Genomic DNA, 15,504 nt, shown 5'->3' on the forward strand with positions numbered 1-15,504 from the left:
TATATTTAGGAAGGATTGTATGGTTATATGTGATTATTCTTACGTATACATTCTTCCGTATGTGACCATTGGCAAATGTTTTCTGCACGTAATATTTAGACGTATCACATCTTGAAGATGGATCGATGGAATTCATACTTTAAAGGAATGAAAATTTTCTTGACATTATATGAGGTTTAATCTTGAGGACAAATAGTCTCTAACATGTGAGTAGAACTAGGACTAAAAGTGAACCATCCAACCGTGGATGCTTGAGATCAACGAAACTAGAACCTGCGAAGATGGATAAAGTTAGAATCTTTATTATACCTTGCACATTACTGGCTAGTTTAATTCAAGGCCACGCTAATTAACTGCAAGTAACCCTTATGCATGTATTAATTACTTTGTATTGTAATGAAATCTTTTGCAGTTATACGCCCTGTGGTTCTTAGCATTGATCATTTCTCAGATGTTTCAATGGAAGAACAAAGCTTTTCTGTTCAGCTATCCAAACCATATATAAAATGGCATTTCCTCTAGTAGTGATGTGCTGCAGGCTGCAGTCTATATGTCACGACCCCCATCTACTCCATCAACGATTCTAAGCATTGGAGGATCGCAGTGAGCTTCTGTCGCACGCTTCCTATCCTCCTATCATTGCTACTTAATTTATAATATTTGAGGGAACATTTTAAGAAGGAAAGTGGTGTGATTGATCGTTTGGGATATGAAATGTGGCATGGTTGTGTATGTGCTTGCTGCTAGTTGCCAGTTATGGAATTAAGGCAGTAGTGTTGGATATAACATTGTTGGTTAATTTATATGCAAGACGTATATATAAGTAAAGATTCAATCTTTGATCAACATATATAAGTAGTATTTGTTATTCTCAATAATTCTTGTGTTGCAGTTTAATCTTATGCGCTTGTTGATGCACAGAACCGAATAGACTTTGGAATAACATAGAGTGTAAAGGTATGACCTTCGCAAGTTGTTTCAGTCACCAAGTGTAGATAATATGTAAAGAGATAGAGATAGGAAGCAAACACTAGATGTACGTGGTTCATCCTAAGTTGGGCTACATCCACCAAGGTAGAGGAGTTCTCATTAATAAAGTAGAGTTTACATGATACAAAGGTTTAAACATAATCATCACTACTGAGTTCTAAGTAGAATAATGGCATTAGGGATTAATTGTAAAAGAAGAGTCTCTTTTTATTGTTGAGGAGAGTAGCACACTTTCCTCCGCAGTTGATGTGGGGCTCTAGGAGTTTTATTCTGATATTGACACGTGTAACATTGCAATTGGCCTCCTGGTTAGAGAGAAAGTCTTGTGCTTTGGCATGGGTGCCTCAACAAGAATCCTTTAGTGGGTGTCTGAAGGAATTCTCAGTAGTTTTGGGATAGGTGAAGTATGAAACGATCCCCCAAGTTCCCGAGTGAGGAAAAGTTCTCGGTTTGAGACTTGTAAAATCCAAGTCACTTACTAATTACAAAACTTCTGAGTGCCGAAGTGTAGTAACATATAATAGGAGTTCCCCTAAGTCTCCGAGCAAGGAGGGTAGCCGAAGGAGGTGTCTTGATTTTTGTCAAGTCGCCGAGGGATCAAAGTTCCATCCTTTTCCTTTCTCTGCTCTTTTTTTTTTTTTTTTTTTTTTTAACATTTGACACTCCTTGAGTGGAACCCAAATCCTTTTTTTTTTTTTTTGGTTTGGCTACTAGGTCCAAGGTTAAGGGATTAGGAAGAAAAATTGTTGAAGAGAACACATAAATAGATTTTGCTTCACACACTTGTGAGCATCAATGTGAGAGGCTTTGTTAAGTTTTGTAGTAAACAAAGGTGTGCAAATCTCACACTTGCATAGGTACGCGAAGCTTCTACCCTTCATAAATATGTAAAGCTTTCCGCCTTCGTAGGTGAGTGAAGCTTCATACATATAACTTCCATCCTTCAAACTGTGTGAAGTTTCATACTTAGAGCTTCCATCCTCCATAGGAGTGTGAAGTTTCAGACTTGTAGCTTCTATCCTTCAAAGTTTGTGAAGCTTCATACTTGTAGTTGAGTTGAGTTGAGTTGAGTTAAGCTTGTTTATGCTTTTTTTTAGTTGTAAAGCTGGAGGATTGCGGTTATTTGTGAATGCTAATAGTTCACTGGTACGTGTTGTACCTTTCCTCACCTAGTTGATAGGAAGAATGATTATTTTCTGATGCAAAAATGTTTATTAAAGTAGTAGTTGTACCATCCATCACCTAGTTGGTGATACGAATGTGAGTTCCTTCATCTCCTGGTTGGCAAATTGTTGAAGGACAAAATTGTTCATTAGACTACGAGTTGTGCCCTTCATCACCTGGTTAGTGATACGAAGGTAAGTTCCTTCATCACCTGGTTGGTGGGAAGAGTGGCAAGTTATCGAAGAACAAAATTGTTTACTAGAGTACAGGTTATACCTATCATCACCTAAATAGTGTTACGATTGTGAGTTCCTTTCATCACCTAGCTGGTGAGAATAATAATGACGATTTGCAAAGGCACACTGTAGCATGTATTGAAGGGCAAAAAAGTGTGTTGACACCCTTTTGAAGCTCAATTGCCTTATGTAGTAATGTGTTGAAATGTATAATGTTTATGCTGAATGATATGGGTGATGCTTATGATATGAGTAATGTTAATGACATGCATGTTGCTTATGAATGTTTTGCTATGTATTGTTTGGATATGTGACCCATGGTTTGGGCTCAATGTTGCTTTCTTGACCAACCATATTGGTTGTACCACTTGGTCATTTGTTTGTGTTAAAGTATGCATGTTGAAACTCTGAGTTAGAGTATAGGGTTAGGTTAGAGTGAGACCAAGTTTCCAGTGTTAGGAATGTAAAAGAGTTACATGAAGTTGTCTGAGTTCCTCTTCATTAAATTTTTGTCAAAAGACGTGTTACAAAGGAAACTGAACAGCTGAAGATCAAAACATATGCAGTGTGCATGATTGTCAACTTGCATCATAACCTTATGGTGTTTTTCAAGTGTTAGCATTGGTCGTGTACTTGAAGAAGCATTCCTATATACCTACTGTGAAGGCTCCAAGTGTTGTTTTGTCATTTACCTCAGTGTAAAGAAAGTATTTGTGGCTAAAACGATCAGCATATTCACACAATGAATCGTCTGACTTCTGACGAATGGTATATAAATCATTAACAGAGTGTAAGCGATCAGCTTGGAAGGTTTTGAGCCACAAAAAGTCTCCTTAGCTCAGCAAAGGAATCTACCATATTAGTTCAAGATGACAATACCAATTGAGAGGTCCACCAAAGAGAGTGAAGGGGAAAATGAGGCATTATTCCTCATCACAATATTTCAGTATGTCATGGTGGATTCAAAGAACAAATTTGTTTGGACCCGAAAATTCGTATTAACTCATACTAGACAGGAAAAAAAAAACCTTAGGCAATAAAGTAGGAAATCTCAATATCTTAATAATGTTTACCAAAAATATATTTTATTTTCAACCAGGTGAAATAAAATAGAAAAGTTATTGTTTAGTATATCATAATTTTTATAGATTTAAGAACACCTAATTCTTTTGCTTATTCACCAAGGAAAGGGTTTTTCCTATATCTCGAAGAATCTCTCTCAAACTTTTATCCTGTAAAAGTATTTGATTCTCCTTTTAGTTCATTGTTTCAAAACTTAATCAATTAAGAACTTAAGTTTTCTTGAATTCCAAGTAACTAAAGAACAAGACAAAGATGGCGATGATTCGTGAAGATAAGGAAAGATTTACAAGAGTAGTTTTGAGTCTTTTATCAAAATTTTGGAAAAGATTAAACCAGTGGCAAGAGACCGGAACAAAGAAATTGATTTGCTAACAAAGATAGTTTTCATGGAGTTCATTCAATTTGAAAGCAAACCAAAGAAAGCAAAATTGACAAATCGTGATGAAGAAAAAGTTGCTTAGGAAAGGCATAAATCATGGTTTCGGAGACAGTAAAGATCAAGATGAATATAAAAAGTATTACGAAGAGAAAGTAATCTAGTTGAAGAAAAGTCATAGGAAAACATCAGAGAGAGTGAGCATGTGACCATCTTTATCGATTCCTTTTTTTCTACTCGGCTTGCCAATAGAATTCAAGACATGATTCACTTTTTGTGCGGTTATCAAGTGAAACTAATAATACATAAAAAAATTTAGCTACTATTTGAACATTCATCATAACCATCTTTTGAGGCTAGAGAATCAAGTGGTTGATTAGAAATTTCTCACTAAACAACACAAATAAGAATTGAAGCTTTATGGATCACTAAGAGTGAAAATAAGTGATCATAGTTTGAAAATGTATGATGAATTAGATTTTACCAAGTGCAAATCCACAAGAAGCTTTTCATACGTGTTAAATAGTGATTGAAAGAAGATTATAGAGAGAAAAGAATAAGTTTTTCATTAATGATATAATTCAAGTGTGGTCATTGAGTTAAGATTGACGTAGAGAATTTTATCTACGACGAAATCTCTGCTTTCCAATTGATAAGCTTAAAAGAGATGGGAAAGAAAAAGATAATGGTAACACTGATCATTGGGAAGGCTACCATCGATGAAAGGAGAAAAATATTGTTAATGGTAGCATTGATAGCCAGAATTACTGATGTTCATCAAAAACAAAAAACAAAAAAATCTAGGAAGTTACTGAACCATCGACGACCAGGAACAACAAGAAGTTATTGAATCATCAATGCCAAAAACTAGTCAGAGTTTGGCGCCATTAAACATGTCGGTGATTTCAAGTTTAGAATCAAAGTTAACAACACTCAAAAAGATTAATGAGGCTGTTGTTTCTGTAGGTATAGATAATCAAATGAAGGTCAGATTTGATCATATTTGAGGAAAATTATTGTTTGTAAAGCTGATGAACTATTTTTCTAATTGCTATATATACGCACATGCTTCTCAATCGATGAATGGTTTTCTAATCAAGATATATAATGATGACGAAACGATGGTTTCATAAGATTGAGGCCATCTTTCAACATCAAAGTACATCTTAATGAGTTTGTGTAATTGAAATATATGTAGACTATGCGAATTTAATTTGTGCAACATTAGTTTTGGAAATCGTGATGTGTGAAAAGAATTGATCATAGTTTAAAGGTGATGAATTAGGGTTTACCAAGTGGAAATCCACAAACAGTTTTCATATGTGTTAAACAGTGGTTGATAGTAGATTATAAAGAGAGAAGAATAGGCTTTCTGCAAAGGATACAATTCAGGTGTGGTTGCTTTGAGTTAAAGCTTAAAAAATAGGGGAAACAAAAGGATAATGGTAGTACTGATAGCTAAAAGGGTATTAAATCGATTACCAACAATGAGGGGGAAAATATATTATTAATGTTAGTATTGACAGCCACAATTATTGATTTTCACCCAAAAAACAAAAAAAAAAAAAAAAAAAAAAACTAGGAAGTTACCAAATTGTCAACGACAAAGAACATCCAGAAAGTTATTGAATCATCCATGACCAAAAAAGATGGTCTCAAGTTTATGATCAAAGTTAACATCAGTTGCAAAAGATTAATGAGACTGTTGTTTTTGTATGTATAGATCATCAAATGAATGAAGGGTCTGATCATATTTTGAGGAAAATTATTGTCAGTAAATCTTAAGAACCATTTTTTTTTATAATTGCTATATCAATCGTTGGATGAAGGATATGAGACTGTTGTTTTTGTATGCTTCTCAATCGTTGGATGGTTTTCTAGTCAAGATCTTAATGACAAAATGATGAATTTCATAATTTTAAGGTCATGTTCTAGCATCAATTTATCTTTAGACTTCATTTGAATTAATTCGTATGGATTTATACTACATAAGAAAAAGAACAAATTTTAAGGATAAGATAAGAAAATATCTTAACAATGTTTACTAAAAATCTATAATTAGATGATTTAATTACAATCCAGGTGAAATAAGAATAGAAAAGTTATCATTAAGTATATCATAATTCTTGTGGTTGTATGAATACCTAATTCTTTTGGTTGTTTACCAAGAAAATAATCTTGCCTATATCGCCAAGAATCTATCTCAAAATTTTTTTTCCAAATAACATTATTTGATCATCTTTCAATTCTTTGTTTTAGAAATTAATCAATTAAGAACTGTGTTTTCTTCTGTTTCAAGGAACTAAAGAACAAGACTTATATGATGATGATTCATGAAGATAGGGAAAAGACTCACAAGCATAATTTTGAGTCTCTTAATAGAATTTTGGAAGAGTTTAAACCAGTGACAAGAGACTGGAATGAAGAAATCGATTTTTTAATAGAGTTTTGATGGATGTTATTCAATTTGAAAACAAAATTAACCAATCATGATGAAGAAAAAGTTGCTTGTGCTGAAGAATATATTACGAAGAGAAAGTAATTGAGTTGAAGAAGTCATAGGAAAACATCAGAGAGTGAACATGTGACCATATTTATCGATTCCTTTTTTGTTGCTCGACTTGCTAATAGAATTTAAGACATTATTCAGTTTTTATGCGGATCTCAGGTGAAATTAGTAATACAAAAAGAAAAAAATTTCGCTATTGATTTGAATGTTCATCACGACTATCTCTCAATACTAGAGAATCAAGTGGTTGATAAGAAATTTTTTAGTGAATAACACGACTAAGAATTGAAGCTATGTGGATCACTAGGAGTGAAAATAAGTGATCATAGTTTGAAAATGCATGATGAATTAGGTTTTACCAAGTGCAAGTCCACAAGAAGCTTTCTATATATGTTAAATAGTGATTGAAGGAAGACTATAGAGAGAAAAGAATAAACTTTTTGTTAATGATATAATTCAAGTGTGGTCATCGATTTAAGATTGACGCAGAGAATTTTATCTATGGCAATCTCTGCTTTGCAATTGATAAGCTTAAAAAAGATGGGAAAGAAAAGGATAATGGTAGCACTGATAGTAGGGAAGGCTACCATCGATGAAAGGAGAAAAATATTGTTAATTGTAGCATTGATAGCAAGAATTACTGATTTTCATAAAAAAAAAAAAAAAAATCCAGGAAGTTACTAAACCATTGACGGCTAGGAACAGCAGGAAGCTATTGAATCATCAATGCCAAAAACTAGTCAGAGTTTGGAGCCATGGAACATGTCGGTGATTTCAAGTTTAGAATCAAAGTTAACAGCACTTGAAAATATTAATGAGACTGTGTTTCTGTAGGCATGGATCATCAAATGGATGAAGGTCAGGTTTGATCGTATTTTGAGAAAAATTATTGTCTGCAAATATGAGGAACTATTTTACTAATTGATGTATATATACACACACATATGTACATACTTCTTAATCGATGGATGGTTCTCTAGTCAAGATAAATATTAATGACGAAACGATGGTTTCATATGTTTAAGGCCATATTTCAGCATCAAGTACATCTTAACGAGTTTGTATTATTGAAATATATGTAGATTATGTGAATTTAAGCATATATCAAATCATTATGATGAGTAAATTCTTTGAAAAAAAAGCACAATGGACAAAGAGTTATTAAGTTGCCAGATATAAATAACCAATATTTGGATGGGATTGACAACTTTATTCAATTTGCAAGCAACCATGTCAATGCCCAGAATTGTATGAGGTATCATTGCGTGTAATAAAACAACTATTTGGATGACACTAAACAAAGTCCGATATCATTTGTTTATGAATGACACTTACTTCAACTAGACTTATCATGAAGAATCAACCATTACAATATCAACGTCTTTAGATAGTGGGACAGTTAGGGCATGAATCATCTTCATCTAGTCGTGGCGACCAAGTGATTGACATATTGAATGATGATTTCCCTAATGCTTCGCTTGTCCACAGGTTTCGAGAAGTACAATAAAATGTTGATGGAAGCACATCGAGAATTATACCTGGTTATGAATATTTAACATCCTAACAGCGGTTGTAGAGTTGATGCACATGAAAATAAAGTGTAATATGACCAATTGGAACTACGATACGACAAAGGGGTTTGTTAAATGTATGCTTTCGAAATCAAATGTATTGCTTGTAAATCATTCTAGCTCAAATGAGATCTTGAGTTGGGATATGACAAGATCCATGCATGCAAGAAAAATTGTGTATTGTTTTATGATAAATTCAATAAGTTAAATAATTGTCCCAAGTGCAATGAGTTGAGATATCGAAAAAACAAGATTACAAACAAGGTGTTGCATTATTTTCCTTTTAAGCCAAGATTACAAAGTTTGTCATGTCGACTTACACTGCATGTGATATAAGGTGGCATAAGGATGAACATGTTGATAATGATGTTCTGCAGCAATCAACCAATGGCAAACCGTGGAAAGAATTTGATCAAATTTATCCGGTTTTGCCATAGAGCCAAGAAATGTTAGATTAGGACTTGCTTTTGATTACTTCATTCCGTTTAAGAATTTTTTCGAATGAGCACAACACTTGGGTGGTGATTGTTCTTCCTTATAACTTGCCCTTAGTGGTAATTCCATTGATGTTTATTTGCAGCTGTTGATTGATGAATTGATAGATTTATGCACAAATGGTGTGCAAACGTACGACATGTCCATTGGAGAATTGAATTTCCAACACATTGTTGATCTCATGCATATTGATAAGAATGTTTGCGACAATATGGCAAGAATGAATTTGGCTATCGAAGGAAAATCGAAGGACATTATGAAGACTCGTATTGGCACCAAGCAATGGGGATAAGATCCAACCTCTAACCTACATTAGTCAATGGTTAATACATGAAAAAGAATGCCAATTATACTTTCAAGCTAGATGGAAGTATGTGTTACTGAAGTGGCTCCAAGGTGTGGAATTTTTAGTATGCGAGCAATATATCAAGGCACGTTAAAATGGACACTGGAACACTGTTGGGTTTGAAGAGTCAGGACTCTCATGCCTTACTACCTCAACTCCTTCCAATTGGTATTCAACCTACTTGGACCCCAAGGTTGTTGAGATGATTGTATGTTTGTCTCAGTTCCTTCCAACAACTATGTGCTAAAACGTTTAGAAAGTCAGATGCAGATGAAATGAACAAAGATATTAGGTTCATCTTATGCCGGCTAGAGCAAATATATCCATCGTCATTTTTAAACCAATTTTTAGTAAAAAGTCAAGTGAATTATGAAAAGCACAATTTTTTTTTTTTTTTTTTTATAAAAAGCACTTTAAGTGCTTCTGAACTTAGAAATAATTTTTCTAAAAACGCTCGCAGTCATTTCAAAAGTTCTTTCAAATCATTCGTAAATGTAGAGGCTCAGATCCTTGTATTTATTGGGCATTTGCAAATAGGTCCCTCATTCTTCAAATTAAACGCTGTCGTGTCCTCTCTTCCTCCATTCTTTGCAACCACGTACCACACCGGCACAGCCGCTGCCCTGCTCACTCCCCTTTCCCTTTCCATTTCGCCAGCCACCTAACCTATTACCCGATCAACACGTAAACTCTCCATTCTCTCATTAATTGTGCGATCCCAACCAACGTGATACAAAAATAGGGGCAACGCGTAGGAAAGAGGGTTTAGGGTTTAGGGTTCCGCTGATCCAAGTGTAAGTCCTCTTCCTCCTTCTTCTTCTGCTTGTTATTCTAACTTAGGGATTCAGGAATTAAGATTCAATTAATTTGCTATATTTTGATTTACGGATTTAAATAATGTCTTTCTGAGCTGTGGCTCTATGAATTATCGAGTGCACTCATTGTTCTTAATTGATATTTGATATATTTATTTTCAATGGACATTGTGTGTGGTTGCTTTGATAATGTAGTTTAAGATGTAGTATGTGCCGGTCAGAGGTTTCTACAGCATCTGTGAAATGGTTGGAAAAATGTTGCGTCTTCTTCTGGGTTTATGGGTTTCAGTTGACCTGGTTTCATCTTAACCTGCACAGTTCAGTTCAATCATAGAATGTTCGTTCTTTTGAGTGGACTGCTTACGGGGTTGATCACCCGTACAAAATGTAGACGCGAATGAGAGACCCGGAAGAAGATTCTTTGGATTTTCAATTTAGAGATTTTTAGGAATTTCTAGACCAAACTAATTTTGCTTCAATTTCAGCTTCAGGAAAGTTTCACCTTGGAATATAATCTGTCCTTCCAAGTTCCAAGTTTTTTTTTTTTTTAAATATTTTTTTTTTTGCTTTTTGGTCACCCCTTGTGTTTGTGACCTTTTCCTGCTTTCTTCATTGATTAAGAACATTAAGTTGATGTAGATATCTGACTCGATATTGTTTTAATCTTAATAATTATATTTTACATATGTTTTTCTCTCTGCTAACAAATTCTGTTGGGTACTAAATTGCTTCAATTGCGAGGCAGTTTAGGCCTTTAGTTACCACTTCTGACTGCCCAGAATATATTATTTGCAGAAACAGACCTTAAGAGAGCTGAGAGAGGAAAGAGAAATGTTTCGGAGTCGAGTGGTAGGGTTGTTTTTGAAGAACAATGGCAAGGCTCTGTACAATATCAGAGGAACGATGTCGTCTATGGTTCTGAACAAGGAGTCCTTCAGATTACTCTCAACGGGAGTCACAAGGAAATGCTTGGATTGCTTTCGATCCTTGCCCAAGGTTCTTTTGTCTCCTTGTTTTGCTTTTGATCAATTTATTTTCTGAAAGTGAATTCGAATGAAAAAAAAGCTACTATTTGGTGATTGAGAATTGAGAATTTTATTTATGCAGTGAATTTTTTTCGAGAATTTTACTGTCAGCAGTTGAGGAGTTGATTTAGAGATTGATTTTGAGTGTTGAAGAATAGGGTCCTACTGGAAATGTAACCAACGAGGAAATATAGTGATTGTGATTGGAATTATTAAGTCTTGAAATAAGCATGTACTAGATATAAAATTGGAGGAGTTGGGTGTCTGCTTTCTGGGTTAAGGACGTTTCGTCTAGAAGGTCGACCAATGCATGAAAATAAGTGAATATTTACATTGCTGCACAAGTGCTTTAAAGCTAGAGTAGATTATTAAAGCCTCCATATTGTAAAAAAGAAAATTTGTAATACATAATGAATCCGGAGCACCTACATCTATGTTACTGTGGTAAAAAACTCTCAAGAATGTTTACGTTGTCTGGGACTAATGACCCTTGATTGCTGTGTATACTATAGTCTATATTAAACAGTGCATTTGAGGAGGGGGAACCTAAAATATAATAGGCATTGTGACTACCCAAGTATGTTCAAGTTAGAGTCACGGAAGTCGGTCTTAGCATATCATTGAAGTCCCTTGCTTTTAATCTTTAATTTCTATGGAAGTCGGTTGTAGCATATCATTGAAGTCCCTTGCTTTTAATCTTTAATTTCTATGGTTTTGATATCACTGTTTTGAAGTAACTCTGTTTTCCATAATCAATGCATGCATTAATGTATCTAAATAAAAAGGTAATTTCTTATGCCATTTTCAGGGTAACTATGTACCATCTATAAGGAATATGTCCACTGTGGCTTCTGTAGGCATTCAAAATAAGGAGGGATTGAAGCTTCTTGTAAATGGAGGACCTCATGCTCAGAAAATGGTTGGCATTTGGCTTTTTGGCTCTGCTGCATGGGTTTTTAGTATGGTGATACTTGGTGGTATTACACGACTTACACGATCTGGTCTTTCAATGACTGATTGGAAATTTACTGGGGGTCTCCCGCCTCTCTCAGATGAGGATTGGCTGCTTGAGTTTGAGAAGTACAAGCAGTCCCCTGAGTATAAACGGTTAGTGTAAACTGAAAACAAGACTGCACATTAAAAGCCTTCCGGAATTACTGAAGTTGGTGCAGATGCAATCATTTCCTTACTGATGTTAAAACAAAATATATGTGCTTTTAAGGACTTCTAGCATTTTGTATTTTGTGTTTACCCAGATTTGTAGGATTGACTAATTACATAATTTATGTTGTTTTGAATGGTGGTTGAAGTTCTTATGGACCCTTGTGATGTTACCTGGTTCTTGACTGCAGTGTAAATCGAGGGATGAGTATTGACGATTTCAAATTTATCTATTGGATGGAATATGCACATCGTATGTGGGGAAGGGCACTGGGTATTATGTTTGCCTTGCCATTCTCATATTTTCTTCGTAAGGGGTATATTACCTTACAGCTTGGAGCGAGACTCTCGACTCTTTTTGCCCTTGGTGCTGGGCAGGGTTTAATTGGCTGGTGGATGGTTAAAAGTGGTTTAGAGGTTAGATATATGTTTATTTGTTTATTTGGTTTGGATTGGAATGTAGTTAATGATGGATCTTTAAATAATTATGTCTCTCACAGGAGCCACCATCTGAGTATGCTCAGCCAAGAGTAAGCCCTTACCGTCTTGCAGCTCATCTTACTTCAGCCTTTGCTATATATTGTGGCCTTTTATGGACTGGTCTTTCTGTTGTCATGCCCGAACCACCTGCTGAATCTCTAGCTTGGGTACGTGGGGCAGCAAGGGTGAAGCGACTTGCTCTCCCTGTAAGCTTACTTGTTGGAGTAACTGCTGTCTCAGGAGCATTTGTTGCCGGGAATGATGCTGTATGTAATTGTTGTTCATCTTCTTGAATTTCACAGTCAACTAAATAGATGATATGCGTCTTTTCCAAAGTTGGAGATTACATATATATATATATATTCTTCTATGTACAGGGGCATGCCTATAATACTTTTCCAAAGATGGGGGATACATGGATCCCAGAGGATGTGTTTGAAATGAAGCCACTCATCCGAAACTTCTTCGAGAATACATCTACTGTGCAGGTCTCTTCTATGGCAAAAGAATACAATTTATTTTGGATTTTGCACCTTAATATTTCATTATTTCTTTATGTTAGCTCCTAGGCTGCTTTTATAATGATGAGGAGAATTAAAGCATTACAAAAATATAAAAATCAAACAATTGGAAAGAGGCCTTATTTTGAGTTTTTTTCCCTTCACGAAAAACTAGCCTCTTCTTTTTTTGTGAGCTTATATTGTGTTTTGTTGTCAATTTGTTTCTTTAGGTGACTGCTTTGTGAAATTATAGAATTGTTAAATTTTATGTTGTATATCATTTTGTTGGAGATGAAAAGTTATAGCCATCAGCATTTCATTATTATAGCTCCACATCTATATTTGTTTTCGAAACTTCGGTATTTCAAGAATCAGCAATTGTTATGACTAAATTGTTTTTCTTCTCTGATTGTAGCTTGACCATCGCATCCTTGCAACTGCAACTTTGTTCTCAATCGGTGCTTTGTGGTGGTCAACAAGGAAGTTTGACATCCATCCTGCAGTTCGATCTTTGATTGGAAGTGCTGTTGGCATGGCTGGCCTTCAGGTATAAATGGTGTCCAACTTTCCATTCATTTTTATTCTCTGTTTAGATCAGAACATAGTTCTCCTTCGAATGATTTCGATAGTATGATCATGTTGGTTAACGTTGCCTTATACAATTACGCTTGTGTTGGTGTAGGTCACTCTGGGGATATCTACACTGCTGTCCTATGTCCCTGTGGAGCTTGGCACAGCGCATCAGGCCGGGGCTTTGACTCTCTTGACACTAATGATCCTTCTCAATCACACCTTGCGTAGGCCATCGGCATCCCTTCTCAAATCACTACCGCAAGTTGCAAAGACAATCTAGATGACTTTGCAGTTCAATTTTGTAACAATTGGACGTTTTAATTGGGTCAAACAATATTTCTTCGGTTCTGGTGTTATACGTATATCACCCTCTTTCAAGCTGGGGATTGTTTTGCAAATGTGCAGAAATGTTCTGTTGTGGTTGGAAATAAAATTCAGATTGCAATAGTGATCCCTCGGCGTTTTCTAGTAGTATAGACGGCTTTGGGCTACCCAGTGGGTATCACCACCACAGGAACGGTAAGCTTTTCTTCTTTTAGGTTTAACCAAACTAGAAAATTCTTAAATTCTAAAAAATCAAATTCCGTCATTTTGGAATTCCTTAGTGGCTTAAATTTCTTCATCCAAACAGTGGTAGTATTAAACGACAAGTTCATGAGAACAATTTACATGGCAAGATTACAGTTAGGGGTGAGTTCGGTTTCGTTCAGTTCGGTTTTTTTGCTAAAATCGAAATCAACCGAAACTTCAGTTCGGTTCGGTTTGATTTTCTTTCGGTTTTTTTCAATTTGATTTTGTTCGGTTCGGTTTTGGTTTTTATTTTATTTTATAAAACTTTTGATTTTTTTTTTATTATGGAATTTAGAAAAGAGGCTTTGTATTGGTTGACTAATAAAAAGAAAATAGGGAAAGTGGGAAGGTAGTTGTATCGCATAAATATATCATATTCTATCAACCTCAATTGCAAAGAAAAATGATCACTGCATCCATTCAAAAAGCAAACAAATAGAGAAGCTTTTTCAAGTTCCAAAGCCTTCCAAAACTTTTCCCTATAGCCAATGGAATATCCTTTCTAGCGAACCAAGTATGTTCCTTGAAAAAGTGCTAGGTTTAGTTACAAACTTGGCAACAAAGTTTCACAAAAGAAACATTATTGGCATACATCCATAAAGTGCAAAGGGATTCGATTTGGTTTGGTTTGGTTCGGTTTTCGAACCTCTAAAATTGAAGCTAAACCAAAAAGTTCGGTTCGGTTGGGTTTTTCATTTTTTTGTTTGGTTTTTTTTCGATTTTTAATTTTTCTGTTTCGGTTCGGTGTTTGGTTCGATTTTTTACAGTTTCGATTTTTTGAATCCACCCCTAGATTACGCTATCATCATAGCATTATGTGCAAACAAAAAAAGATTAATACTCATAAATTTTTAGTTCAATGATTAAAACTCTAATTGAATCAAATCGAAAGATGAATAAGTCAATTTTCTGCATTATTTACTGGTTCCACAAATTTGGCCTGTTTCCTTCTTCCGGTTCGCACCTATAACTATAAAACATTAGGAACATGGTCGTTTAGCAATCCATCACTTCCACCCTTTGTTTTTAGACATGGCAAGGTGCCAATACACCCTTCACCCATTATTATGAGTCTTGGCAATTGGCAATCATGGTTGAGGCAATGACATTTCTAGACTCAAGTCCGGCCATGGCAGTATGACGTCATTCATGTGAACATGCCACGTGGGATTTGGTCAAAAGCTAGAATAAAACAATATTTCTCACGCGACACTTTTCTGACCTTTCGATTTGAACAATAACTTTAGTCTAACGATCTATGTTTTTTGATAAATGAAAACTAACAAATAATCGTTAAAAGTAAAAAACAAATTTCAAATAAATCCACCAAAATTTAAAAAAAAAAATTAATAAAAAGATTCCCATCACGGAAAATAAAATATGGACACGTAGCGCAACTATAGGCTATAACAACCTATTCTAAATTAATCTTATCCATTGAATAATTATTAAATAATTGATATACATAAAAATAATCATTATGAATACTAACTGCCACGTCTAAAACTATTCAGAATGGGTAAAGAGTTAATTAATCTTTAGAGTTAAATAATCTTTGTTAAGGCAGTTCACTATTCATGTGAATACAACTCTTTAGCCATTCAAAATAG

General features: G+C 34.8%; 1 protein-coding gene across 5 annotated transcripts; it reads left to right on the plus strand.

Annotated features, from left to right (window-relative positions):
• Positions 1 to 9,314: 9,314 nt before the first annotated feature.
• COX15 (cytochrome c oxidase 15) lies at positions 9,315 to 13,775 on the plus strand. Of its 5 annotated transcripts, none has more exons than XM_088681594.1 (8): positions 9,315 to 9,564; positions 10,365 to 10,581; positions 11,419 to 11,717; positions 11,963 to 12,188; positions 12,272 to 12,517; positions 12,629 to 12,739; positions 13,167 to 13,298; positions 13,434 to 13,775. In XM_088681594.1, the coding sequence occupies exons 2-8, from the start codon at positions 10,417 to 10,419 to the stop codon at positions 13,602 to 13,604; spliced, it is 1,350 nt and encodes a 449-aa protein (XP_088537720.1). In that variant the 5' UTR covers positions 9,315 to 9,564; positions 10,365 to 10,416; the 3' UTR covers positions 13,605 to 13,775. The 5 variants fall into 5 exon arrangements, with proteins under 5 accessions (XP_088537720.1, XP_068344338.1, XP_068344340.1 ...); XM_068488237.2 differs by having other exon boundaries at positions 10,381 to 10,581; XM_068488239.2 differs by having other exon boundaries at positions 10,381 to 10,581; positions 11,468 to 11,717.
• Positions 13,776 to 15,504: the final 1,729 nt, after the last annotated feature.

The sequence above is a fragment of the Pyrus communis genome, chromosome 2, assembly GCF_041283825.1.
Source record: "Pyrus communis isolate YQ-2024b chromosome 2, ASM4128382v1, whole genome shotgun sequence".
NCBI classification, from domain to species: domain Eukaryota; kingdom Viridiplantae; phylum Streptophyta; class Magnoliopsida; order Rosales; family Rosaceae; genus Pyrus; species Pyrus communis.

Coding starts and splice junctions, on each gene's coding strand:
- COX15 (XM_088681594.1), top strand. CDS start 10,417: ATGTTTCGGAGTCGAGTGGTAGGGTTGTTTTTGAAGAACAATGGCAAG. Junction 12,518..12,628: donor TTGTTGCCGGGAATGATGCT/GTATGTAATTGT, acceptor TTCTATGTACAG/GGGCATGCCTATAATACTTT. Junction 13,299..13,433: donor TTGGCATGGCTGGCCTTCAG/GTATAAATGGTG, acceptor GTGTTGGTGTAG/GTCACTCTGGGGATATCTAC.